Source organism: Balaenoptera physalus (genome assembly GCF_965194825.1).
Source record: "Balaenoptera physalus genome assembly, chromosome: 15".
Taxonomy (NCBI): Eukaryota; Metazoa; Chordata; class Mammalia; order Artiodactyla; family Balaenopteridae; genus Balaenoptera; species Balaenoptera physalus.
In genome coordinates this window covers 73,533,063-73,557,684 of record NC_138894.1, presented here as the reverse complement: position 1 = coordinate 73,557,684, position 24,622 = coordinate 73,533,063, and the positions used below count along the sequence as shown (strand labels likewise).

General features: G+C 51.0%; 1 protein-coding gene across 1 annotated transcript in view; it reads right to left on the bottom strand.

The window, feature by feature from the left end:
• Positions 1-254: 254 nt before the first annotated feature.
• The window catches only part of CAPN13 (calpain 13), a 73,499-nt gene continuing 49,131 nt past the window's right edge, over positions 255-24,622 (bottom strand). Inside the window, 15 exon segments of the mRNA XM_082426196.1 lie at positions 255-1,811; positions 3,100-3,228; positions 4,776-4,851; positions 6,975-7,043; positions 8,673-8,731; positions 8,826-8,883; positions 12,242-12,285; positions 12,288-12,297; positions 12,659-12,695; positions 13,739-13,944; positions 16,078-16,089; positions 18,303-18,411; positions 18,413-18,443; positions 20,565-20,710; positions 21,748-21,822. Of these exon segments, the coding sequence (XP_082282322.1) occupies positions 1,696-1,811; positions 3,100-3,228; positions 4,776-4,851; positions 6,975-7,043; positions 8,673-8,731; positions 8,826-8,883; positions 12,242-12,285; positions 12,288-12,297; positions 12,659-12,695; positions 13,739-13,944; positions 16,078-16,089; positions 18,303-18,411; positions 18,413-18,443; positions 20,565-20,710; positions 21,748-21,822 (1,177 nt within the window). The 3' untranslated portion in view covers positions 255-1,695.

Sequence of the window (24,622 nt, the reverse complement as noted above, 5' to 3'; positions counted from 1 at the left end):
TGATACATGTCCATCAATAGACGAATGGATAAAGAAAATGTGGTATACATATATACATACAGAATATTATTCAGCCATAAAAAAGAAGAAAGTCCTGCCATTAGTGACAACATGGATGAACCTTGAGGGTATTATGCTAAGTGAAATAAGTCAGAGAGAGACAAATACTGTATGATTTCACTTACACGTGGAATCTAATACCAAAACTGAATTCATAGATACAGAGAACAAAGTGGTTGCCACTGGTGGGAGGTAAGGGGGTTGGTCAAAATGGGTGAAGGGGTCCAAAGGTGCAAACTTCCAGTTATAAGATACAGAGGTTTTGGGGCTGTTAACATACAGCATGGTGACTATACTGTGTTGTAGATTTGAAAGATGCTAAGAGAGTAGATTGTAAAAGTTCTCATCACAAGAAAAAAAAATTGTAACTATGTGAGGTGATAACCAAACTTGTCATAGTAATCGTTTCACAATACATACATACATCAAAGCATTATGTGGTACGCCTAAAATCAACACAGTGTTAAATGTCAATTATATCTCAATAAAAAGAAATTTTAAAAAAGAAGTCTAAATCCCTCCCTCATAACCTCCAGGCCACACTCTTTCGTGGATGCCCCTTGTTCTACATGACTTGGATGAAATCTGCAGCATTGGCCTTGAAGCTCATGGGCCAAGCAGCTGAGCCTTGGCTCACATAGAGAAGGGCTCTGTAATCTCTGGGGAGGCTGCCCCCAGGGAGAGAGTCTTGTGTGCAGTTCCTGGAGGGGAAGATGCATTGTGCCCCTGGGAGGAAATGATTCTAAAGCTGCGTCGTCTTACCTGGGCTCCGGGGTCTGCTCTCCTCCTGGCTTCAGTTGTACATCACCAGGTTCATCCAGTCAGAAATAAGCATCCTCGTTACAACCCAACTTTATAAACTAGTGAGCTTAACACAGAGCAGGGCAAATGGTACCCTCTTCCCTTGAAAGATCTCAGTCTAGTCTCATCAACCTTTTCCAGCTAATTCCAACCCAAGCAGGAGGTCTCGGCCCTCTATTACAGCATATCTTCCGCTGCTCCCTGAATAGCCGGGCACTGAGAGGGACAGCTGAGGTCAACCAGCTGGCTGGGCCAGGAGGCTCTTTCTAAAAACTCACTGGGAGTAAGTTTAATGTACAGTGAGCTCATGGGGCTTCCCTGGTGGCACAGTGGTGAGGAATCCACCTGCCAATGCTAGGGGACACGGGTTCAAGCCCTGGTCCGGGAAGATCCCACATGCTGCGGAGCAACTAAGCCCATGCGCCACAACTACTGAGCCTGCGCTCTAGAACCCGCCAGCCACAACAACTGAAGCCCGCGTGCCTAGAGCCCGTGCTCTGCAGCAAGAGAAGCCACCGCAATGAGAAGCCGACGCACTGCAACGAAGACGCAACGAAGACCCAACGCAGCCAAAAATAAATAAATAAAATAAATAAATTTAAAAAACCAGTGAGCTCTGCAGGTGTTCCTTAGTTCCCTCTTGGATTTATGACTCCCACACAATCCTCTGCTTTATTAAGCTATTGGAAAAAATAAAATCTGTCTGCCAGGATCCTAAAGCAGCCTTGGCAGCCAGCAATATATAAAGGCAGTAATTGGAGGCGGGGGGCCGGCAGCTTGGCTGGCCTTTGACAGACTGTTCAATAACCTCAGAGAGAGAAATGCCCCCTGGAATCAGGTGAGGAGAGGTAGCCTGGGGTTGTGCCCTGTCTCTGGGAGGGGAAGGTACCTCACTTCCATTTCTGTCAGGTAGAGTCCTTTTCCATCCTCGGAGAGGTTCTGGAACGCTTCTAGGGTAAAGAGGAGGAGAAGAATCAGGACAGGCCTGGGCCCACGTGCGATGAAAGCCAACGTGGTGATTCTGTGCGAAGCCCTGGAGTGTGCTCGGCCTCCCCTCCATTCCAGCCAAACGTGGGACAGCTCAGGCTCAGCCCTCAAAACAGCCTCCTGACTGCTCTGCGCCACACGCCCCTGCCCCCTGCAGCTTCCTTGCACTTTGTACTCTCCACACTTGGCTGTGGGGATGCGGGGGCTTGTTTTAGCAGGTATCTCGGGGCACCTCCCTTGTCCAGCTGCGAATTCTCTGGAGCAAGACTGTGCCTCTGGCTTCTCCTTTACCCTCCCGGCGCTCTGCTCTCTCCACCTTGTTAACTGCCTGCCTCAGAGCTGTGGGGTTAGTGCCATATGGCAGGGGCGGTGCAAGGACGTGAGCAGAGGCCAGATCCCACTTCGACCTCAACCACAACAGCTCCATTTGGAGCTATATTGTGGCTTGGAGTTTCACGTGAAATGTCATTTAAAACAAAGGGGTGTGCTGCTAAAAAGCGTCAAAACCTCTGGCCTACATTGCTGGATTTCTGAGGCCTTGGGGGGGGACCTCCTGCTCCCACCTACTCGCTGTGTGTGCAACACTTCAGCAGCGATCAAACCATTCGTTGCATGACTAAAGAATAGGTTTAGGGCTTCCCTTGCAGCGCAGTGGTTGAGAATCTGCCTGTCAATGCAGGGGACACGGGTTCGAGCCCTGGTCTGGGAAGATCCCACATGCCGCGGAGCAACTAGGCCCGTGAGCCACAAATACTGAGCCTGCGCGTCTGGAGCCTGTGCTCCGCAACAAGAGAGGCCGCGACAGTGAGAGGCCCGCGCACCGTGATGAAGAGTGGCCCCCGCTTGCCACAACTGGAGAAAGCCCTCGCACAGAAACGAAGACCCAACACAGACAAAAATAAATAATTAAAAAAAAAAATCACTCTCTTAAAAAAAAAAAAAAAAAAAAGAATAGGTTTAAACTGAGGGGCCTATTCAGAGAGAGGGGCCACAGCGATTTAACTTTGTCCCTGAGAGAGGTGCTAGTAGGGTGATGAGGAAATGAGCGATCTGGGGTGGGGGAATGCCCTGGGGAGAAAAGGGTGCAGAAGAGAGGCTGGGGACTCCAGGCAACTACATCATCACACAGGCTAACGTTGGCTCTGTCCCTTGGGACGAGCCCAGGCCTGGGGCCGGAGCGCATTCCTGGTCCCCTCCTGTGTCCTTTGGTCACTGTGAAGGTCTCCAGGATGGCCCCGAGGTGACACTTACTTGTCACGGCTTCAAGCTGCATCAGGACGCAGACCAGGCTGGGGAAGCTGACCTTGCCTGTGCCGTCGCTATAGCGGAGTCTCATGACATCCAGCCGCTCACTGGTGACGGAGATCCCTGCGAGGAAGTCTGGGACACAGGGGGAGCCAGTGAGCGGGGAGGAGCCCGGGAGTTGGGGTGGTCCTGTCCTCAGAGCGGAGAGCTCAGGTGGTGGCCTCAGGTGGACGGGAGAGAGCTGCCTCACCCTCTTCGAGGCCTGTGATCGTGCATGTCTAGTTGTGAGCTCCAGGGGGGCACTGACCACAGAACCAACAACGGCAGACTGAAAACCAGGGGGGCCTGTGCACCCCGGTGAGCCAGCAGAACACTGTACACCAAACCATCCATCAAGGGGACAAGCCTGGTGGCCTGTGGGCCCCATACAGCCAGAGACACGTTTGGTTTCTCCTGCAGAGCTAATAAAATGTGAATTTGAATGCCTTTAGATAGGGCATGCCTCTGCAGCTTGCATGTTCTCAAATTGCCCCCTCAAATCACATCAGCTCTGTTGCCCCTTTCAGTTACCGGACTGGCCCCTGCCAGCTTTTCAGCCAAATTCCAACTATTCTCTTTCTCCCTTTTATTATTCTGGAGTCATCAGTGAGGTTCTCCTTTAAAGGTTTCACCTTTCACTGGCCATTCAGTGGTTCTCAGAGTGTGATTCCCCAGACCAGGAGCTTTGGCCTCACTAGGGAACTTGTCAGAAGTGCCAATTCTTGAGCCCCACCCCAGTCCTCCTGAAGCAGACACTTTGGGCAGGTGGTGAGGCTCACCATCTGCACTGTCACAAGCCCCGGGGGGTCCTGACGCAAGTGTGAGAACCACAGCCCTCGGCTGTGAAAACGTAAGGCGAGGATAGAGGCTGGAGCCGGGGTGGGCGGCAGCTCAGGTTTCTACCCGCTCAACAGGCTGAGAGCCCCTGGGAGGGGAGACCCATGGAGGCTGCCCTTCCAGCAGGCGACCTGCGGGAGTCTGATTTTACATTTTATTCAGGAAGGTGGCAATTTTCTGACTTACCCTTTTTGTGAGCCATTTCCCCCATGGGTACAGTGAGGATAATGACTCCTGTCCTTCCCAAGTTCCAGAGCTGTTGGGACAATCAAATGAGGTGACGTGAGTGCAAGTTCTTGCTGAAATATGAAGCATCTGCACCCTGCGGTGTTATTATCATTCTCCCAGGACTGAAAGCTCTTGCTTCCTTGAAGCAGACAGAGGCCATTTGATTTCACTTAGCCCCAGACCCTCTGTAAAGAGAGCGCATCAGCCCACCTGTGGGTATTTAACCCCGATGGCCCGGATGCTGAGATGGAAGCATCTTCAAGGCAAGCTAGGTTTCTGGTGGGGTACCAACCATGCGGGGTCATTTTTACACAATTAGAGCTGCGCTGGGGAAAGAAGGCAGTCAGGAGAATTGACTGGCAGGCGAGACCTCGGGCGGGGGAGGGTGGAGTCTGCGTCTGGAGCCAGGAGGCTCAGGGACCCAGTGCAAACCAGGGGAGGGCACAAATACTGTGCTCTGCTCTCCCCGCCCCTGCCTGGCACCTCTCTACCAGCCTTGCCTACAGCATGCTGGGGGCGAGGGCAACACACACACACCCCCCACCAGTCATCACGGCTCAAAGGGTCACCTGCTTTACCTGTGTCCTTTATGGCCTTCCACAAATCCGGGCTCGGGAAAACTCCAGAGTTCTTCCGGAAGTTCTGGAAAACACTCTGATATGGGAGAAAAAGCAAGAAGCCCGTGTGAGCCCCAGTGTCCACCTGGAAGAGGATGTCCTGGGTACCTGGGTAGAGGGAGTGCCTGATAAATCTCGTTCCCAGCCCTGGAGGCTGCTTCACTAAAACACGAGTGGGCCCAGCTCAGAGGTCGGCAGGGTGCATAGCTGAGGCCGGGGGGTGGGGAATGGGCTCTGCTTGATAAAGCTGCCTGCCTGGCCCTCAGGTGCAGGGCGGCGGGTCCCTCTCCCAGGCCCGCACCTTCCCCCCGCTCCCCCAACCTGCTCTCCTTCCTCTTCCTCACCCCCTAGACTGGGCTCCTGCCACCCGCCCCGGGAGGCTTCCTGCTTTCCAGGGAGGTAGAGAGCTCTCTAGAGCTTGCCTAGGGTGGGGTTAATAGCACAGATGTTACAACCAAATCGCTGAGTATAAATCCCAGCTTGACTATTTACCAGCTGTGTAACCTGGGGCAAGTGACCTAACCTTTCTAGGCCTCAGGTTCCCCCTCTGGAGCACAGGGCCAATTACAGTACCAACCTCATAGGTTCGTTGCAAGGAGTAAATGAGCACATCTTTATAAAGTGTTTAGCAGCGTGCCTTGCACGATAGTGAGTGCTATGTAGGCAGCACGGAAGGCACGTGAGCATTGCGCCTGGGACCAAGCACGGCCGTGGTGTGGAGTCACCCGAACACCCCGATTTTGTACAGGGCGGCTCTCCGTTTGCCCGAGACTTTTCTCCCTCTCCCTAATTCTCACTCTAACCCTCAGGCTCCTCCTGCTTCCTAGGTGAGGACACAGGTGGGTGAGTAACTTGCCTTGAATGAAGCAGGCAAGCACCGCAGGACTGAACCCGGGACTCCTAATGTTGGCCTAGGCTCAGCTGCTGCCCAGGAGCTGTTTTAAAGCAAAATACCCCCAAGCAGGTGTGCAGCTGAGGCAGATCGTGGGAGCCGATCACTGTGAAACAGCGGCTTGACAACTTTTTTCTGGCCTTAGTTGGCTTTTGTGAGTTCAGAGACTTAGCGTGTTCTCAATTAGGTACGGACTCCTTCATTCAGTCATGCATTCGTTCGGTCGTTTGTTCAGAACTCTTGAGTGCCTTCTGTGTGCTGGACACTGTGGAAGGCCCTGGGGAAAAGGATGAATATGAGGGATCCCTGCCCTGGAGGACCCTGCAATCTAATGGGAGGACTGTCAGCCATTGCAGTGCCTGGCGAGACACCAAATGACCCCAATCAGGGATTAGGTGATATAAATAAGTAATATGTAAACAGAAAGTGTTTTTATTTTCTTGTTGTGGGCTCAAGTGTTAGGAGCTGAAGGGGGGACTAACTGGGTCTTAGGGGGGCGGGCAAGGCCCCCAGGGGAGGCCCCGCGGGGAAGGAGTTTTGGGGCTGGACCCGCAGGCTGGGTGGGCATCAGGCAGGCTCTGAGTGCAAGGAGTCTCATAGCTGGGGTCCGATGGAGGGAGTGGGATGAGGGAAAGGGCTTCTCCTGGACCCCAAAGTGGGTCCCAACTCAGAGGATCTTATGCAGAGCTGATGAGTTTCAACTCACAGGATCTTATGTATAGCTGATGAGTTTCAACTCAGAGGATCTTATGTATAGCTGATAAGTTTCAACTCAGAGGATCTTATGTATAGCTGATGAGTTTCAACTCAGAGGATCTTATGTATAGCTGATGAGTTTCGACTTTGTCCTGAGAACAATAGTGGGGCCACACTGAGGCCACAGACCACAGCTGTGATTCTGATGTGTGTTCTGGCAGATGGAGGGGAAGGGGATGGGGTGAACCAGCGGCCTAGGGGATGCTGCGGTGGGCCTGGGGGGAAATGACGAGGGCAGAGCTAGCTGGCAGTTTTAGCTACAGTCACTGCGACCCGTTTCTCCTCCAGCCTCCTAGAGCCGTCCTCAGCCCGCCACCTGACCGGGCCTCGCCTCGTACCTTCTAGTGGTGCGTGTACAGCTCCCCAAGCAAAACAGGGGCCCTCCTTGAGGGTGGGGGTGAGGTTCCTCTTCTTTCATAGCCCTCAACCCTGGTGTAGGATCGGGCTACCCAGTAAACACATGCTGAACCAGACAGAATAAGAGTGCTCGTCAAAAGGGAACACGCAGGTACCTGGCAGTGGACAAGACGGCTCCACAGCCTTGAAAACTCCTCTTGGTCAAGCCGCCCGTTCACCTTCAGCTGGTGGGGAGTTGAGAGTCAAGCAGTCCTTCGTGCAGTGAGCGGAGGGGCTGCAGGGATGGAGCAGCTCCACCCACCACCGAGCAACACAGTCAGTCCAGCGTCACCTGGATGTGGCCCTACGCCAGCCGGCTCTCACTGCATCTGAAAGGGACCTGGCTTAGATTTATTTCACAGCGAAAACAATCAATTGGAAGGAGAAGGCAGCCCTGAGAAAGGACAGCCAACATCATTTGCGCCCAGGGGAAGAGAGCGAGCCCCAAACACAGCCTTCACCAGTTGGGGTGGGGCCCCTGGCAGGGGGGAGTGGGGAGCAGCTGGGGGGAGGAGAGCGCCTTGCAACTCCGGAGGCAGCATGAGAGGTGAGTGCACCCGCTAAGTGTGCGCCAGTGGATGCACCGCGTGCTGTGTATTCAAGTCAGCCCTGGTCACCCCATACGATGGGTTTAATGAAAACTAATGAAAAGAATGGATCTCTGAGGAACTGGAGGGGAGCTAGCTGGTGGGTGAGCAAGAGGAAGGGTAGAAAAGACCTGTCTGCTTTGCAGGGGTCCTGCAGACATGACCTCCCCTAGGGTTGCCTGCCCCAGGATGTGGGGCTGCCGAGGGCCATTGGACTCATCCGCAGGGATGAGCAGTGTCTCAGGGTGATTCCAAGCCACAGCCAGCAGAGACAGGGCCTGACTGATGATTTCATCAGGAAGGCCTCTTGTTTGACAATGGCTGGCTTCACATCCCCAGTCGAGCCTTGTTAAGAGTGAAAGAGCCGGGGGATCCGTGTCACCCCAGGGAGACAGTGCACACCCGGGGGAAGAGCTGCAAGGCAGCAGCTGGGGGATACGCCCACGAGGCGCCAGAGGGGAGATGGGGCGGGCAGGGGAGAAACGGCTCAGGGGAGAGTGGAAGTCAGGACGGGAGGCAGGAGACCCGGGGCTGGGTTCCAGCCCTGCCACTTGTGGCCACGGAACGTGGGCAAGTCACTGCACTGTCCCAGCCCAGTCTCATCTGCAACTGCAGCACAATAGTAATAATGGGGTGTAACTGCCGTGCAGACCGAAGAGTTTTCTGCAAGGGTTGGTGGTTGTTATCTTTATTGAACTGGGGGCTTGTCGAGCAAGGAATAAATAGTGAGGACTGCTCCAGTGGTAAGGTGAGGGGTGTAAGGAAGATAGTTCCTATCGGTGCTACAAGGAGGCAGTGAAGGATAATGTTAGAACACAGACTTTGGAGGCTGAAAACTCCAACTTCAAATCCAGGCACAAATTCTGACTAGCTGTGCGATCTGGGTTGAACCCTTGTTTCTTCCATTGTATCATGGGACAATACTTCTTATATCACAGGGGTTATTGCAAGAATTACAAGGAAAAAAATATCTATCAGTACAGTTCTTGGCACGCGGTAGACGCCTGATAAGTGGTAAGTTTTGTTATTGTTGCTGTGGTGGTTCTGGAGAGCGAGTTGGTACAGAATCCCCAGAAGCCCAGGCTCTTTGGTGAGCCCTTAGAACCAAGAAAGAAAATAATGAGGGTGAGAAAACTGTTCCCCAATGTCCTAAATAGACCCCTGGGGAAGCCCACGGAGCAGACAGGCGCTTAGAGCTGGGGGAGGGGGGATGACTGCAAAGGATACATCCGTCAGAGCCACCATGCTCCGGAACTCATCCAAAGAGAATGTGTCCCCTGGAGGTCCTGAGGGGGAGAACAGGAAGGACTGAAACGTCAGAGAGGGTGGCATAGGACTGGCATGGCCATGGGGATGGGGTTGGGGCCAGCAGGTCCTTACCTTTTAGGAATTCCTGGGTGAGAAGGCTCTGAACCTGGGTAGCATCAATGTCCAGCCCCTGATCCAAACGAGGAAGGGATGCAGGAATCACATCGGTGCCCAGGAGCAGAGGGGCACACCTGCCTGACTGTAAAAGCACTGGGATTTCTGAGCACTTAGTTCCCATCTCACCTTTGCCATGAAGCCTTCCCTCCCTCCCTCCCTCCTTCCCTTCCTTCCTTCCTTCCTCCCTCCCTCCCTCCCTCCCTTCCTTCTTTTTGGCTGCGCAGCATGACTTGCGGGATCTTAGTTCCCTGACCAGGGATGGAACCCGCGCCCTCGGCAGTCAAAGCGTGGAGTCCTAACCACTGGACCACCAGGGAATTCCCATGAAGCATTTCCTGATTGCTCCAGGCCCTGGTGATACCTCCCTTCCTGAACATCTGTAGTGCTGATTACTCCTGACATTTGATACCTGGTGTGGGTCACCTTGCATTTCTCTCTTTATTCATTACTGGGCTGAAAGCTGTGTTTGCTTCCTCCCCACCATACCTGGCACTTGGGAGCCCCTCAGGAGAAGTATTGTTGAATGAATCAATTCAGCCCTGCAGGTGTGTTCCCCCATCTGCCTCCAGAAAGGAAGTGAGAGAAAACATGGTGTGTGTGTGTGTGTGTGTGTGTGTGTGTGTGTGTGTGTGTGTGTGTGTGTGTGTGTGTGTGTGTGTGTGTGTGTGTGTGTGTGTGTGTGTGTGTGTGTGTGTGTGTGTGTGTGTGTGTGTGTGTGTGTGTGTGTGTGTGTGTGTGTGTGTGGTGAGATAAAAACACCAGGAATCCAGGCTAAGACAAGTTGCTCTAATTGAGCACATAATGTAGCATTAGTCTTCCCAGCCACGGAAGCAGAAAGGGAGACATCATGGTTTTCCTCGGATGAAAAACGGGAAGCAGCTGAGGTTGAGGGGAGAGAAACTTTTCCTGGCCTGAACTTCTGAAGGTGTTAACCACCTTCACTTTTTTGTTGGGGACACCGACCAGTTTTTTGGGCAGCAGATTCCGTGACAATTTGACAGAGAAGCAGAACTGTTCTCCATGCAGCTGTCTCTTTCACCCAGGCTGGTAAAAAGCCGAGGGCATGATGGGACATCACCACCCTGGGGAAGCTTTTCCACGGGAGAAGGAGCTGGAGAGAGGGCTCCCAGCAGGTGGCTTTGTAGAGTGGCACTAGGTCAGGCGGAAGGAGGTGTCTCCTTGGGGTCTTCTGAGAACCAGCACCACACAGACAACAGATAAGCAGTCCCCAGGGTGGCCTCACCACCCAGAGCAGAAAGCAAAAGCAGCCCTACAGTTTGTCCTTACTGGAGTCCTTTAGCTGGAAAAATTACCCCCAGTGATGTCACCAGTGCAACACATCCTGCCAGCATCTGAAATTGGCCCTTAGGTCATCCCTCCAACGTCTCACTTGTTGGTTACATCAGGGAAGTTGGTGTTGTGTGCCCGCCATCAACTGAGTTTTTTCCTCGAAAGAATGATGGCACCTCACTATAAAGAGCGGTTGCCATGGTGAGGAATGCCAGCTTACATGGCGTCACAACGAGAATGTAAGCAGCTGTGGGGCACGGATCACATCCCCCACCCTGGGACAGCCCCTGACCTGGTCCCCGCGCCCAGTAAACACCAGAATGTTGGAAGAGATGAGGCTAGGAGTGGAGATAAAGGTTGCCTGAACAAAACGCCCAAAGAATCACACGTTGGCCTCTACCACCTCAATGGAAGATGCCTAAGCACTGATGCTTTGCTTTCCTAAAGCTGAGCAGAGTCTTGGAACATCCTAGGGTATTTGTACATGTTTGCTCATTGAATAAATGATAGATGATGGATGTGGGCTATCCCAAAGGCCGAGTGTGTCCTTCCTTTTCCCACAGGCGGACCCTGGGTTATGGTACCACCACCACTACTATGGCTGATAGAGGGGTACAAGAGATTGGGAGACAGGACAGAGTGAGTACATGGACGAATATTTTGCTCTCAACTTTCTTTTGAGGACACAGCCTCTGAGGATAGTTTGCAGGTTGTGCAGAATGAGGCCAGGTTGGTCCTGCTCAAGGGTGTCCACCAAGGGGTGAAAAGAAGTTGGAGTCCAGTCTGGGTTCTACTCTAGAGCCATGCACCTTGGCACAAAGCTCCACCTCTCTTCTATTCTAATTCCTACAAAGGCCTCATATGGGCTGCCAGTTACTCTCTATGAGAAGACATTTGGTTGTTGTTTGGAAAAGTCCTGATTAGAGAATCTGTACCATTTATCATATGACAAATTATATTTTTTATTTCAGAGGTACAGGTTCATGGCCCACGTTGAGGATTTTGCCACCTGCCCCTGAAGGAAGCTTGGTCTCAGGTATCCTAATCTGGTCCTGCCGATCACCTAGGGGAAGTAACCTTAGCTAGAGCATCTGCTCTGAGGAAGTGAATCTGTCTTAATTCAGTGCAAATTGATTGAGCACCTTCTCTATGCCAAGGACAGTGATAGTTATTGGGGACACGGAATGCATACGATGTCATCCCTGCCTTCAGAAGCTCACAGACTGGGGACATTCACCATAGTAGATCCTGTTTTGCATCAAGTGAAGTTCTTTCTGAGTCAGCCCAGATGCGGGCCTGAATCCTGGGCTAGTGCTGATTTCAAGGAGGTTCATACTGAGCTGTTGCCTATAACGTGTACTCTCATGCCAGCCACATTCTTCATCTCTCCTTATTTTTATCTCTGGGCCCAGGCTACCTCAATAACTTCCCTTTGGGCTGCCTCCTGGTTACCAATGCCCTGTCAGCCTTCTGAACGCCTAGCATCTTCCTGTCCTTGGCCCCTGCCTGCCCGAGGCCGGCACGGTACACACGATCATCTATATGGCTTTCCGCTTCCCACACCGACATGACGACTAATGGTAAAAGGCCCATCGTGCAGAGCCCTTGGCAGCTGTTTTTTTTCCTGACAAGTCAAGGGGTTCTTTATAACGGCTTATTAAACCATTAAGAAAATCCCCTGTGCACGTAGGTGGCTTGGTAGGAAGAAGGCTGTTGGTGCTTTCTGAAGGTGGCCAGCTCCCGAGAGGAAGGATGCCAACGTTGGTGGGAGGTGGCAGAACAGGAGAAGGAAAGATTTCAAGGGGTATTGCCAATTGCTTATTTAAAGATTTAAAAAGCTCACTCCCCTATAATCAGGCCCTTACTTTCCAAACTACACTTCACCCCAGATGTCACCCAGGTGGGGCACCTGGTCTCTCCAGATCAGTTCTGGACATCCAGGGAGAGAGGCTGACATGACCACCCATCAAGTCATCTTCCTCTCTCTATCCTGATAAGGACCTGGGAGAGGTTTCCTTCCCTCTGGCCCCTCCATCACCTGTCCTATGTAGGGCCCCTCGCCGTCATGCTAAGTACTGTACCTGCTGAGCGTATTTGTAGAAAATGCTTCGTTGGGAACCATTTCTGGACAACTTGCCTGGATCTAAGGAAGAATAGCCAACATCAAATTTCTGGGGAAGGAGGCTGCCTGTCTGATACGGTGAGGGCCCAAAAACCTTCCACCTATATCTGAGACAGAGGCTTCATCCAGCAATTGGATCAAACCTTTTTGGGGAATGGGAAAATGGAAATTTGTGGAAGGAAGATGGTTGAGTCCAGCCTGGCCTTCAAGGCCTGGTCTTCTCACCTCATCCCTGCCCCTTTGAGCCATCACCAGCCCATTGTGGTATCTGTGCTTTCATTGGTCAGTGGTGAGGCAAGAAGGAAGGGGATAGAAACTCCTGGGGAGGGGACGTGACCCAGTGAAGTTTGCCAACCAAACCTTGCCGCGCACTTACCTGCAGTGGTCTGAGGTTGAGATTATCATCCAGGTTCCTAGAAAATCAGGGGGACAGTGTGACAAGGATGACCAGCTCACTATTCAAAGGAGGCTCACGCTTACATGTGGCAGGCACCCCTGCAGGCATTGGGCATCTATGCCAAGGACACACGTGGAGAGCCCTCAGCACAGCAAGCTGTGAAGCGGGCAGCCATGGCAGTCAGCAGACAGATGAGCATCGTGACTCCGTGTCCAGCCTTTCGGGCGGCCCTCCCCTGGTCTTCAAACCATTTTGTAAACTGTTCCTTTCACAACCAGATATATGTGTATCATAACCCCCATTGCCAGGATGGCAAATAAGATTTGTCTTAGGTTCCAACTCTGAATGGTGGCACAGTGACCATCTGGCATGCTGGACTGAGAAGGCCTCGTCCATGCTCAGCTGTAAAGACTGCCATGATTGTAGTGATGTCTGCCTCGGGGCCAAGAAGGCATGAGGTGCCCAGCAGGGTGTGTGTCTGTTGATCCCAGTCTTGACTGCCGACTTGGCAGTGAAGACCCTCCACCATCAGACTCTATCACTCAGGCCCGTCTCTCACTGTCTCCCTGATGATGTACATCACATTCTGTCCACGTTTCAGACAATTGCCGTGCATGCCATGTACCACCTTCCTGTGTGTACGGACCACATCGCTCATTCTTCAACGAGCCCCATGCTCACCCACTTCCCTGCTTCTGCTCATGCCTTTTTCTTCACCTGCACTGCCTTCCCCTGGGAAACGCTGTTAGGTTTTCCATCGAGGACTAGCTCACATTCCATGTCCCCCAAGAAGCCTTCCTCTGTCCCTCTTGCCAGAAGGGAATCCCTCCACTCTGTCCTCCCACACGACCTCGCACATCCGTCAAGCAACGGCCCCATCCTGTCTGTGGTCTACTTACTGGTCCACAGACTCTCTCGCCTCCACTTGTGCTGAGCTTCTTGAGAGCGGGGGCCGTGCTGTGTCCCCTGCTAACAGAGTGCGTTGCTGCACAGAATGATGCAAGGTGTTTTTATAAAATTAAGTAGAAGAAAACGTTTAGAATCCCAGAAGTTCTGTACCTGTCACTGTCTGGCATCTTTAGGAAGATTCGGAGCAAGAACTCAACTGCTTCTCTGCCTGCGGAGACGACCACCACATAGGTCCCAGGGCTCAGGCTGAAGCACTCTGTAAGGTTGCATGTGGTTTCAGAAATGATGCCCTTCTCAGCAATTGTGAATTTGGAAAAACAAGGTGGACGGCAATCTCTCTCTCGGAAATGCTGGAACTGGAAGAGACGTGATGATGGTGAGAAACCCACTCTGTGCATGGGCCCCAGCTACCAGGAGAGACCCCTACCTCCCAGACCCCTCTCCATCCACCAAAACAGCACTACAGGCCCTGAAAAGGGAGACACTGCTTACCCGAAATCTCGAAATGCAATAGAATTCAGACTGTTATTTAATATAGATGCTAACACTACAAGAATGTGGGGAAATATGATACATGGTTTTACCTCATTAAATCTTACAAAATCCTGGGCTTCTGGGTTTATCTCTCTGCTTATATACAAAGACGAATCATGAAAACTAGTGAGATTGTTCCAATACTGAATTAATTCAGTAATTCAAAACGTAATTCAGTATTGGAATTTGGAGCCCCTAAAGTCCCTTCTCTCTGGACCCTTTTGCAAAGCACTCCTTGGACCCCTGCAGCACCGCGGGGCTGGTGTCCTTTCACTCCCTCCATTTCTTCCTTCCAGTAAAGCCCTGAAATGCCTTCTCACTGGAGAATAATAGGCCCTGATCATTTTCCTTTTATTTCAATATTTTCTTAGAGATAAAACAATAAATATCATGCAGTTCCTATTACTGGACGTCACATACACATTACATGATAAAAACCCCTTACTAAATAAATTTTCCCCAACACAATTGAGATGGGGATTCCATTTAGAATGGTCACGCAGCATGAAATGATTGCTTGTGAGCTCTGCCTTGGGGGGAAACAAGGAGGTGGGGAGACGGTCTTTTCAAGGGGTGGGGACCAGGCTGGGCTGCAAGCTGAGGCTACTGTTGCTGGTGTGTAGCGGGGTGCTGGGCAGAGTCTCCAAACCGATGCTGCTGACGTTATCAGCAGCCCCAGTGTCTCTGGAGCCTGACTTGCTTGGGCCTTTCTGGCAAAAGCAATGATGAGATCAGTTCTTCTCCAGAGAGTCAGCACTGTTCTGTGTGTGTGTGTGTGCATGCACACGTGTGCACCTGGGGAGGCACTGTGTACAGACGGGTGTGGGCTTTGAGCCTCCTACAATCACAAGACCTGACCCTCTATTTCTAGGGATGCGGCTCACACCTTTTGTTCGATCAAGTCCTCACCTCGTTCTCCAGGTCTGGGAACTAGAACCCTGACTCGTTCCTTGCACCTGACTGCTTCCCTTGAAGCCCTTCCAGAAGTTCTCATTCCATGACTGGTGTGCTGAGAACCAGAGTTGGATCCTAAACCCAGCTCTGTGGCTGGGCTGCCTCTGTGACAGGCAGACCTCCTTGCTGTCTGCTTTCTGCCTGGATTTCTGTGTATCCCCTGCTCAAGGACCACCTGTCCCAGCCTCTGTCTCCCTGTTGGGGGACATCTGGAAGGCCCGGAGGAGCTTCCCTGGACCTGCCAGCAGGCTGCAGTCACCCCCTGTTGGCTGTGGCTACATCCGGCTCCCTCCCTCTTCCCTTCCATCCTCGTCCTGGCACATGTACCTCCCCTTGGGCAACAGCCACATCACAGAGTTCACATCTAAGGGGGTTTGAGTGCCTGTGAGGTTAGGTTTCCCAAACTCCGTCTTTCCTTCTCCATCCTTACCCGTATTTTGGCCACCTTTCACCCATGCCAAGCCAGAATATTTACTGGCCGGGGGTGGGGAGGGGCAGGTGGTAGGGGGTGGCGGGGAGGGTGCGGAGGGAGGGTGGTGGCGGTGAAGTGGCTGTAAGAAGAGTTGGAGGATGTGCCTTGAACTTGCATTTGCATTGCATGCATCCTGGTTGTGGCGGGTTTGGGGGCTGACAAAGAATACAGGAGGCTAAAGATCCACCCCCCGCCCCACCAGGGACCCATGAGCCCTGTCTCCCATCTGAAAAGGAACCGGCAGCGTCAATCTTATCTATCAGGGGATAAATGCTTGAGGATGGTTTCATGGCTGCATTCCCTCTGGAACGTCAAACCAGAGAACAGCCTAAGGGATCCAGCTTTAGACAAGGACAGCTGAAATATTCCCTGCATTGTTGACCTGTTTGGAAGTTCTAAGCTTGTATCTATTACAGGACATAGCAAGACTGAACTGGCAGCCACGGAACAGCGAGAGACACGTTGAGGACAAGGGTGTTGGAAGAGGCGTAACGATACCGACTGACAGCAGCGGGGGTGGTGGCCATACCTGATAGTCGATCTGAGGGAAGAGAAGAAAGGCAGGTTCAGGAACCCAAACTAAAACCCAAAGGCGAGCAGATCTGAGCAGCCTGGCTCAGGGCCCTGCGTTCCTTTCTGTTGCACTTTCAGCCTGTTTCCTGGAACACCTGGGCGTGAACAGGGCCCATCACTCATTCTCTGTGCAGAGCCGTGACAAGGGAAACCCAACTGCTGTAGGGAGCGTGAAGGGGAAAGGAAATTGAAGGGGGAGGAAGGTGTCTGAGAATAGAAGACTCTCCCTTTCTCATCTCAGCTTGGTTACTCTTCACGGCAGTGATGATAAAATTGGAAGGAAAAGAGACAGTGATGGGAACTGGAGGTAAGACAGAACTTGGATCAAATGTAAATTTCCCAGAGTTGGAGCTCCAAGGAGAAGGAAAGTGTTATTCCATCAGACCACTGTAAAGCACGATGGGAATTTGTTCTAGCATTCCCCTCCTCCCCATCACTGTACCTCAGTGTTTGTAGGGATGTATGTGTGTGTCTGAATGCGGAAATAGCTATGTTTCAGTCTGTCCATGTTGCATAAGGAAGCACCGAAGATGCAGTCCCATTTTTAAGCCACTTCATGGTTTGCAAAGTATTTGCATGTAATGTGTTGAGTTGTCATAGTAATCCTAAGCATATGTTAGGCTCCTTATTTTATGGGTGTGGAAACTGAGGCTTTGCAGTCTCAGTAACAGAGGTGAGAATAGAGCAAGCTGTGTTGCTTCCTTTGTAATTTATACCCACCACCTCCATGCACTGTCTTCCACAGTTGGCATGGGTTTCAGTTCTATCCCACTGCTGATCCTGGGCTCCACGTAGGTGTATAGGCCATTTGATTTGCCTGGGCAGACTTATCTGAAGATCAGGAATGAGCTGCACCTTGGGCAGGTCATTCACGCTCTCTGACTTTTGGCTTCCACATCTATAAAAGCAGGGGTACCGGGGTTTCTGAGACAATGAATGTGAACATGTTTGGAACTCTGAAGTTCTCTATCAGTGAGGCCTTCGTATTAGAGTGAACCACAGCCAGCGCACAGGACTGTTTCAGGACCCGGGAGCCCTGCCCGTCCATGAGGGGGCTAAGGCCCTAGTTGTGAATGTTGCCTTAGTCTCAGTGAACATTTGGGATCCTTCCTAGAGATGCTGTAATCAGAGCTCCAGCCACACAAGTGATGGGTGTGTTTGACTGAAGGCTCGAGGGACATCTGGCACCCAGTCCCCAGCTCTGCCATTAACTCTGACTGTGTCACTTCACGTCCCTGGCCCTCAGTTTCTTCACCTCTAATATGGGGACAGGGGATCCCAGCATTTGATGGTTGCACGATCTTAGTTATCCATGTTCGTGCAGAGAGGCTGTGGGGTGTATGATTTGAGAACCCTTCACTTTATCTGTGGGATGCATTAAACTATTTGGAAAAGGAGCAGGGAGCACAGGTATCAGATTTTCTTTTGTAACTCCTTTCTTTTGCATGGTATTAAAACAAAAAAAAAAAAAAAAAAAAGGAATTCCCTGATCACCTACTCACAGTTAGGGTGTGTGCAGGTGAGTGTGTGTGTTGCGGGGTGTGCGGCGGGATGGCCCCTTAGGAGCTGAAGGGCTGGCTGAAGAGCCATCAGATGGGAGGGGAGGCTAGGTGGAGAGGAAGACCTGGCCTTGGATGAGTGGCCAAGCAGATGCTCATAAGCCAACCATGGAGCTTTGACCGATTTTGGTGTAAGCATAAGAGAAAAACGTACCTCCCGGCTGTATACCCAGGATTGTTTTTTTCCTTAAACTCCTCCCAGAGTTTAGCCAATGATTCTCAAACATTTCTGTGTATAAGCAGTCCCTGGGGAGCTCATTACAATACAGATTTTCAGGCTCTGTCCATGGAGATTGGGACTCAGAATGTTTGGGGGTAATCCCAGGAATCTGCACTGTTTCAACAGCTGGTCTTGGACCAGACTACTTTTTAAGGAACAAGCATTAGAGCCTGCACCAGGAAATGCTGACAAGTGACAAGGGCAGGAGGTGTGTCTCACTGTAATATCCTTTGTCTCAGGTTTTCCTGCAAATTTACAGAGTTGGACCAACTGAACTCTATCACCCATTGGGTTTTATTTCTGAGTCTGCAGCTGGGTGAAATCTCCCAGCCTAGCTGGTTGCTTTCTCCAAGGTGTACAGAAATGTCCTCAAAGGGCAAGCCCGGAAGCATGCTGCCTTACCTTGAGCACCTCGGACTTCAGTGGAAATGTCCTGTCTTTTGCCTTTAAATTTTGTGGCATGACAAAATTGAAGGACATGATGACATTGTTGTTTTCCATGCTTTCTGGCAGAGAAGATGTACTGCATGTCCCTCTGGGGTCCTGCAGGAAAAAGGGAAGTAATTGGACTTCAGCTCGTCTCTGGCATTCCAGGATGGGACCGTGACCACTTCAGAGAGCCAGTTCAATGGGTTGTGATGGAAACTCTGGATTTGGGCTAATAGACCTAAGGCCCGGGTCCCAGTCCCCACAGTTACTAGTTGTGACACAAGCTTCTTTATTTTGTGAGCCTCAGTCTCCTCCTCTTAAAAATAAGGAGGGAAAGTATAGTTCCTACTTGGTGAAAATGTTTCTTACACTGTAAAGTTGAGGGCTATTTTTATAATAATAAGTGGAATTCCAGAGGCCTCAAGTATGCATTGGTGACAACTATGGAGCCATGAAATGATGTCAATCCCCCAAGCATCAATGGAGACAGAGAAAGAGAGGCAGAGAGATGGCAATCCATAGAACTCTGCTACCCAAGAGTCCTCACCAAAGCCAGAGGGAGACAACTAACGTGAAAACCATTAGATTCAAATGCATGAGAGATCGGGACTTCCCTGGTGGTCCAGTGGTTAGAAATCCTCCTTCCAACGCAGGGGAGGCGAGTTCAATCCCTGATCGGGGAACTAAGATCCCACATGTCACCAGGCAACTAAACCCGCGAGCCATAACTGCTGAGCCCATATGCCTCAATTACTGAGCCCGCGTGCCACAACTACCGAGCCCACACACCACAACTAGAGAGCCCACGTGCCGCAACTACTGAGACTGTGCACCACAGCTAGAGAGAAGCCTGCACACTGCAACAAAGGGCCTGCATGCTGCAACGAAAGACCCAACACAGCCAAAAAAAAGCAAAACAAAAAAACACAACCAAATGCATGAGAGATAATGTATGAAAAATAAATGAAGATGAGTCAAGCTAGAAATGAATTAACAGACATCAGAAGGTTGGGGTACGATTGGGAAGCTCTGAAAGGGGAATAGGGAGACATAGAGACCATCTCGGTCATCGGCTTTTTGTGAGGATCAAACAAGATGACACACTCAGGTGCACTTAGCAGCACAGAGCAGGTGCTCGCCGGCTGCCTCCCTTCCCTCTCTCCCTTGTAAGGAATTACTAAAGATGGCACCAATGTATAATTTTGGTCAATTCATCGATCTGCACTAATATCTGGGGGTGTTGGCCCACAGTCAGACAGGTGCAGCTCAGGAAGATGAATCAGTAAACTTGCTGCCCGAGCGACTCGGTGGTTTCTTAGAATCTGTCCGTGGTCTCCTGGTGACTAGGTTCTCTGACCAGCAGAGTGAAGAGCCTGGAGGCGTGGGGTCATTCAAGCATACCATTCTCGACAGGCTGGTGCCAAGGAGAGGGAATGCACGTGTCGAGGTGCAAACACACACACACACACACACACACACACACAAATACACATGCACAAATATGTTGTTTGCATAGCTTTTCCTATCCAGGATGCGTGAGCACACTCAGGTTCACCTTCAGAGGGTGATATTTCACTCAACCATGTCACAGACGGGGAGCCAGAGGTGCAGTGAGAGTATGTCACTCACTCTCTTAAAATCACATCAATAAGAGTCATCTCCCGGGAGCCCAAAGACAGGTTCTGAGGTGCCCACCTCTGGGATCTCAGTATGGTGCTGCAGGATACATCAACCAACATGGGCAGGAATATGCTCCCTGACGCCTGGATGGTGCCTTGTGGCTTCAAGGGGCAGGTAGAGATGACTAATTCCACTATGTACAGTTGGGGAGACTGAGGACAGAGAGACCAGAGTCACAAAGCCAAAATGTGGCAAAAACAATGGTTTAACCCAGGCCCTGACTTTTGTCCAGTGTTGTTTTCATAGCTCCCCCAATGTCCTGGATAATTATTGAAGAGCAGTGGGCCCGTTCTACTCTTGGGAGGTGGGTGGAGGTTAGTAGAAGGACAGTGGGAAAGCAAGAAAGCAGGGGATTCACACTGGAGATTCTCCGGTCCACCCCCCGCCCCGCAATCATTTCCCCTGGAGAAGTATAGCTGTCCCTTTGGGCTGACAAAGTCCTCTTCTTCTTCAGGCTGACGGTCTAGAATCGAGGGCCACTGAGAGCTGAAGCTGGGATAGGGCAAAGGCTGGCAGCTTCCCATCTGGCAGAATAATTACCAATGTCATAACTACCTTCTGCATTTCCTGGAATTAAGTGGTTCTTAAACATCAGTTGGGACCAGCTTTCAGGGAGTGTGTTTCCATGGTCCAGGCTGACTGGAACTTGGTTACATATAAATAGGCAGAAGAAGTTACCTCGGAAATCTTGACATGACATCCTGTTATAAAGGGTGACACATCACTTAATGACCACGGGTTTGTCCCATAACTTCACCGTACCTTTGCCTGTCAACTATAGTATCCATTGATTTGCCACTGTCCTACCCAAAGGCCAGAGCCCCATTCTGGTTCATTCGTGGTCAGATACACTTCTGATGTCTCCAGTGGTTGGGAGGACAAGGACAGAGTCAAATTACGAGTTCTTCAGGTCCCTCTCACGGCCAGCAAGACGACTGCCGGTCTCTGTCTGTTCTGGGTCCTACACACTGCCAAGAAAATCACCTTTCCCTAGGGCCCTTTGCCAAATGCACTGTTGGGGTCTAATCAGAATACAGGGGATTCACACCTAAAATCACACCTGTGATTAAAGTTGCGATACTGGAAATATTCTTCCTCCTAATTTATATCTGTCCCTCTGATTCTTAATTACTTAGACCCAGTCTCTTTTTCACACATGTTAAATTTTATTTAAGTATGTCATTGAATAAACCAGACAACCCTTCAGAGAAAATGTCCATCTTATCCTTTAAGATGTGAGCATAGGGCTGGGAATGTGTTGTAAAACATCTAGTCCTACATAGCTGCTGGGTGATGACACCGATGTCTCACCCAGAACTCTAGAGTCAGGGCTGGGAGATTAACCCCCATGTTCCTCTTTTGCGATTCATGCCAGGAAAGACTGTGGCGTTCTAGGGCTCCAAAAAAGATGGCAAAAGAAGTTACAGGCATGATAACCATGCATCCTGGTTTCCAGGAAACTGTTGGTTTCAAAGCTTTGGTGCCAATATTCCCTTTTACCATTGACATCTCCTGCGAGTTCTAACATTTCAGAGAGGAAATACCTTTCAGGCGAAGAGAGAACACACAATTTCCTTTTCAAAGCTTTTGTGTCTTGGTGGAGGAAATAGCCTCCTTCTACCTAGGTCTCTGAAAAGCGAATCTTTATTCTCACAAAAGTTTAGGGAAAAGGGTGGGGATTGAGGGTTTGGGCAATAGTTAAAGATTTAAAATCTAATTTTGAAAAAAGAGTAAGTACCAAAACTCGCCATCATCCTTATTCTCATACAGCTGGCTTTTCCGTTGGTCGTGGGTTTCCTGCCACTCCAGAGACCTGGGCATGGAGAGACAGACGATAGGATGAGACTTCCTAGGATGTTTCATCTCAACCACACGTGGCCCGACAGGGGCCCTTTGCACAGGCCTCCAGTAGTTTCCGGGTGCGAGTGGACAGTGTCGTTCTACCTGGTGATTCTAAGCTGATGTCTTCCAAGCTGTCCCCCGGCCCCATCCTCTTTCCTGAGCTTTAGATGGATATATACTATAGTCCACTCCTTGTCTCCACCAGAGCCCACCGTGACCTTGAAATCAACGTATCCCAAAATGTACTCATCCTCTGCCTCTTTCTATTGCCCAAGTGAGAACATGAAGGGTTATTCTCTCTCATACCCTCCATGTCCAAGCCATCACCAAATATTAATGATTTATTGATTCTACCTCCTAAACCCCTCTCAAAGCCATCTAATTATTTCCATCCTTTGCTGTTTTCAAGTTCAAGAACCCTCATCTCCCTCTTGGGACTTCTCACCCGTCTCCCGGAACTCAGTCTGGCCCGCTTTCCTATTCATACTCCACACCTCCAATCAAAACAATCTTTCTAAAACTGGTTAGGGCACTTCCCTGCTTAAAACACATCAGTGCTGCCCTTTTACTCTCAGGATGAACTTCAAACTCTGAAACAGAACTTGGCCTCTGCCTACCTCTCCAGGTTTACCTGAGCAGCTCCCTGTCCCCCTGCCCTTGAATTGTACACTCCAGCAATAATGAACATCTTCGTTTCCTTAGAAATACCTGTCTGTCTGGTTGCAGTGGCAGCACCCAACCCCGACCCACCTTGGCCTTCACCATGATGCTCCCTCTGCCTGGAATACACTTCCTCCTTTCAGTCCTATAACCCAATAACTTTTACTCATCTTTCCTCCTAAAGGCACTTCTGCTGGGAAACCTTCCTTGTCCCCCCTGTGGAGCCCTTCCTTTGAGCCCGCATGGCACACTGTACCACTCCCATCTCAGCACTTAGCACCCTGTGTTACTAGTGCTTGTTTATTTCTTGCTGACCCCCATTAGACTCCCAGTGCCATGAGATCAGTGACCTTGCTCACCATTATATTATCCGTCACAGGGCTTTAACACAATGCCTTGGCACATAGTAGGATGCCATAATTTTTTGCTGGCTTAATTAATTAATAATTAAAGCTGTCTACTTCATTGGGATAATGTGTTCCAGAAGCTAGTCCTAGAGTCTGCGGTGAAGGAGGGAGACCTCACGGGCAGAAGGGAGCATCTGTCACTTCCCAGCCCACTCCTGAAAGTGGAGGCACATTCATAGGCGACGGGCCCCCAAGGCACAAAAGTGTAATGAGATCCTTCTCTGGGACTGACTTGCATGGAGGGCCTGGGTCACCTCTGTGCCGGGAGAGCAAGGCAGGGACCACTCAGGCTTCTGGCTGCAGGCTGAGCCAGTCAGATGTGTTATTGTAAAAAGGCCAGTTTATAATTAAGTGATAATTACATTTTCTGCAGTGTGTAAGGGAAAATAAATGTAGTGTAAATCAATACACTATTGATTCATGCAAGTTTGTCTTTAAGTGTGTGTGATTGAAATTTCCATTATGGTTGAGATTAGACCCCCCGCCCTCCCCATCCATCTCCACTCCTTAAAACGTCGGGAAGGGGCTTCCCTGGTGGTGCAGTGGTTAAGAATCCGCCTGCCAGCGTAGGGGACACGGGTTTGAGCCCTGGTCCGGGAAGATCCCACATGCCGTGGAGCAATGAAGCCCGTGTGCCACAACTACTGAGCCTGTGCTCTAGAGCCCGTGAGCCACAACTACTAAGCCCGTGTGCCACAACTACTGAGCCTGCGCTCTAGAGCCCGTGAGCCACAACTGCTGAAGCCCCCGTGCCTACAGCCCGTGCTCCACAGCAACGAGAAGCCCACGCACCGCAACAAAGAGGAGCCCCCGCTCAGTGCAACTAGAGAAAGCCCGCACGCAGCAACGAAGACCCAACGCAGCCAAAAATAAATAAATTAATTACTTAATTAATTAATTTTAAAAAACGTAGGGAAGAAATCGACCAGTGCACGGAGACAGTGATAATGCGGCCATATCGCTTCCTTCCAGCCTGGTTGCTGGTGGGGAATGGTGAGCCTCAGCCCTCAGCCGGGGTACGTGATCCTCCAGAGTAGGTGTGGAGGGTCCATCCCCCGTCCCTGCTCTGCACACTTCTCCTCCCTGCTCGAAGGCCTTTGTGAACCCCCATGCCTGTAGGTACAAACCCAAACCTCTCAGCTGGCACCAGGCTCTCTGGCTCCAGCCCCCGACACATCTCCCCCAGGTTCCTCTGCCTCAGGCCAGCTTCTTGGCCCTGAACACACTACAGGTGTTCCTGGCTCAGAGCAGCAGCCGACACTTCCCGCCTACCTAGGGATGGCTTTCAAAGTGAGTCATACTTTTTTTTTGGTTGAACTCCAGTTCAACCCCATTCATGAAGCCTTCCCTGAACAGGCCCGCCCATGGGAAGCTTCTCTTCCCTGACCTCTGGGGTCCCTTATTGCCTTCACTGGTCATTTGATCTTTAGCCCGGGGGACGTGGGCAGAACGTCAGCTCACGTGAATTTCTTGCCTCTTCTACTCAAGGGGACTGTGCCTCTGACATCTGCCCTTCCTCCACTCCTACTGCAACAGCCAACCCCGAATCAGGGATTCTGGCTAATCGGATCACCCCCACTGCCCCGGGCCATATTGGGCAGCTTGGGGTGATGATTGGGAAGGAGGGCCATGGATATCCCCAGGGAGGAAGAAAGGACAGAGGCAAGATAAAAGGAGAGAGTGCGGCGGGGAGTAAAAATATTG